This window comes from Gavialis gangeticus, unplaced genomic scaffold (genome assembly GCF_001723915.1).
Source record: "Gavialis gangeticus isolate Ggan-Ray unplaced genomic scaffold, GavGan_comp1, whole genome shotgun sequence".
Taxonomy (NCBI): Eukaryota; Metazoa; Chordata; order Crocodylia; family Gavialidae; genus Gavialis; species Gavialis gangeticus.
Genome location: NW_017728993.1, coordinates 64,206,330 through 64,208,341, shown reverse-complemented (window position 1 = coordinate 64,208,341; position 2,012 = coordinate 64,206,330). Strand labels below are relative to the sequence as shown.

The 2,012-nt window shown below is 39.0% G+C and overlaps 1 protein-coding gene across 5 annotated transcripts in view; it reads right to left on the bottom strand.

The window, feature by feature from the left end:
* Nucleotides 1-896, bottom strand: part of RC3H1 (ring finger and CCCH-type domains 1) — a 51,845-nt gene extending 50,949 nt beyond the window's left edge. For all 5 annotated transcript variants that reach the window (XM_019501859.1, XM_019501860.1, XM_019501861.1 and 2 more), the window contains exon 1: nucleotides 531-896. In XM_019501859.1, the coding sequence (XP_019357404.1) occupies nucleotides 531-761 (231 nt within the window). In that variant the 5' untranslated portion in view covers nucleotides 762-896. The remainder of the gene's footprint in view (nucleotides 1-530) is intronic.
* Nucleotides 897-2,012: the final 1,116 nt, after the last annotated feature.

Genomic DNA, 2,012 nt, shown 5'->3' with positions numbered 1-2,012 from the left:
TTTTTTTTTTTTTTTTTTTTTAGGGGCCCCATGGGCCAGACAGAATGGCCTCGTGGGCCAGATCCAGCCTGTGGGCCATATTTTGCCCCTGAACTAGATGGAGCACCAGGTAGACATGGAAGGTAAAAGAATGGAAAAAGCTTGATCATCAGTAAACAGTTCGTTCAATATGCCTCAATGTGGCAGCCCTATAAAATAGTCCCCTTCCCCTATGCTGGTTCATGCCCACAACAAAACAAGTTTTTTTCCCCCCACAAGTTTCCAAAATTCCACAATCTTTTACGGCTACAAAATACCGTAGATTGTCTCAATCACAGAAAGACAACACAGGCAACATGTTTCAAGGAATGTGGTTAAAAATCATTTTCCTAGGCAACTCTTTCATCATGCGGAAAGCCAGGACCCTGGAACTGACCTTATCACACAGATGAACATTGGCTCTACATCTATCTACCTGCTGTCTGTAGTCCAACATTTTTCATTCATTAATTGCCCATTTAAAAGCTGAAACAACAGAGAAATATGATTACCTGAGCACCCACTAGCTGCAGCAATGCTGAGTTCACAGGAAGGAGCTCAATATCTGTATTGATAGTGGTCTGGTCAAAGGGACATGCCTTACGGTGGAGCTTGTTGAGGCACATCTTGCAGACAGTGTGACCGCAGCCCAAACTGATGGGTTTCCGGATTGTTTCGTCGAAAGTCTGTGTGCAAATTGGGCAGGAGAGAAAATCCGTCCATTGTGGAGCTTGTACAGGCATTGCTTCAGGAATTAATTCACTAGACAAAATCTAAAAAGAGCAGATTCCACTGGAATCAAAATCTTTGAAAAAATGTTTTTGCTTGCTTTTAAATATCTTCTGTAAGTACAGACAGTCAGCACATAGTGTGAAACATAACCTGAAAGAAAAAAGAAAAAAAGTTCTCTCACTCAACTGGATACACAATATTTTAAAATCCTTTATGCCAATTAATCCCTGAACAGGTCTACTGGAAGTGGGAATGTAGTTCTATGATTAGAACAGGAGACTGAATCATCAACTATGTTATACTCCCAGCTTTGACTAGATTTTGGCCAAGTCAGTTAACCTCTGCATTGCAAACAAAACACAGATGATTATTTACCTTTCAGAAATGTTGCAAAAATGGATTATGTTTACCAAGAAATAGAAGGTAATGAAAATGAAACTGAGGAAATCACTATGATCAAAACGTGAATTGAATATACCAGTGCAAACATGTGAACATTCTTAACTAAATCCATTTAAAAAAAAAGGACACAGCTTAATTAAACTTTCAGCTTTCAACTTTGTTTAGACCAGGCTTGATTCACAGTCTAACCAAGTCAACAGAAAGGCTGCCACTGGGTGGAACAGGTTTGGATTAGGCAAAGTGTAGACACACACACGCATATTGTGCAACACAGCCATCTGAAACAAGACGAGTCACAAATGAATTCAACCTAATAATCTAAGGAACAAGAACACTGGTCTGTCCTACTAGTGATCCAGAAGTTATCATATGTACACAGATACAACTCTCGAAAAAATTCTCCTACGAAGGCCAACTTCAAAGCAAAACCGGTTATGTCACAAATTTCTAGTAGTAATAAGCACAGAAAGTTTAAAAAAAAAAAAAAATCTTCTCCCTTCCTTCCATGAAGTTACTTTTATGCTTCCTGGTAAATGAAGATATCCCAGAATGTGCAGTTCAGTGACATTACAAATACTCTGGACTGATTGCAAATGAGGTTTCTGGTAGACATGATATCACTTCTGAGACGCCCTCAGTGAACGAGGAAGTACCAAGACAACAAGAATTTAAAAGGGCAAGTCAAAATTTTTACCTATGGACTATGTTCACACCCTATTCACCACTCATAACCTGGTGAGGGTGACAGGACAAAAATTAACATTTTAAATCATTTTTATTTACCTTTCAAATTCATGCTTTTATGGACTAGACGCTACCCTTATCACTCCCTTGCACACCACTGGCTATGCAATCTAATG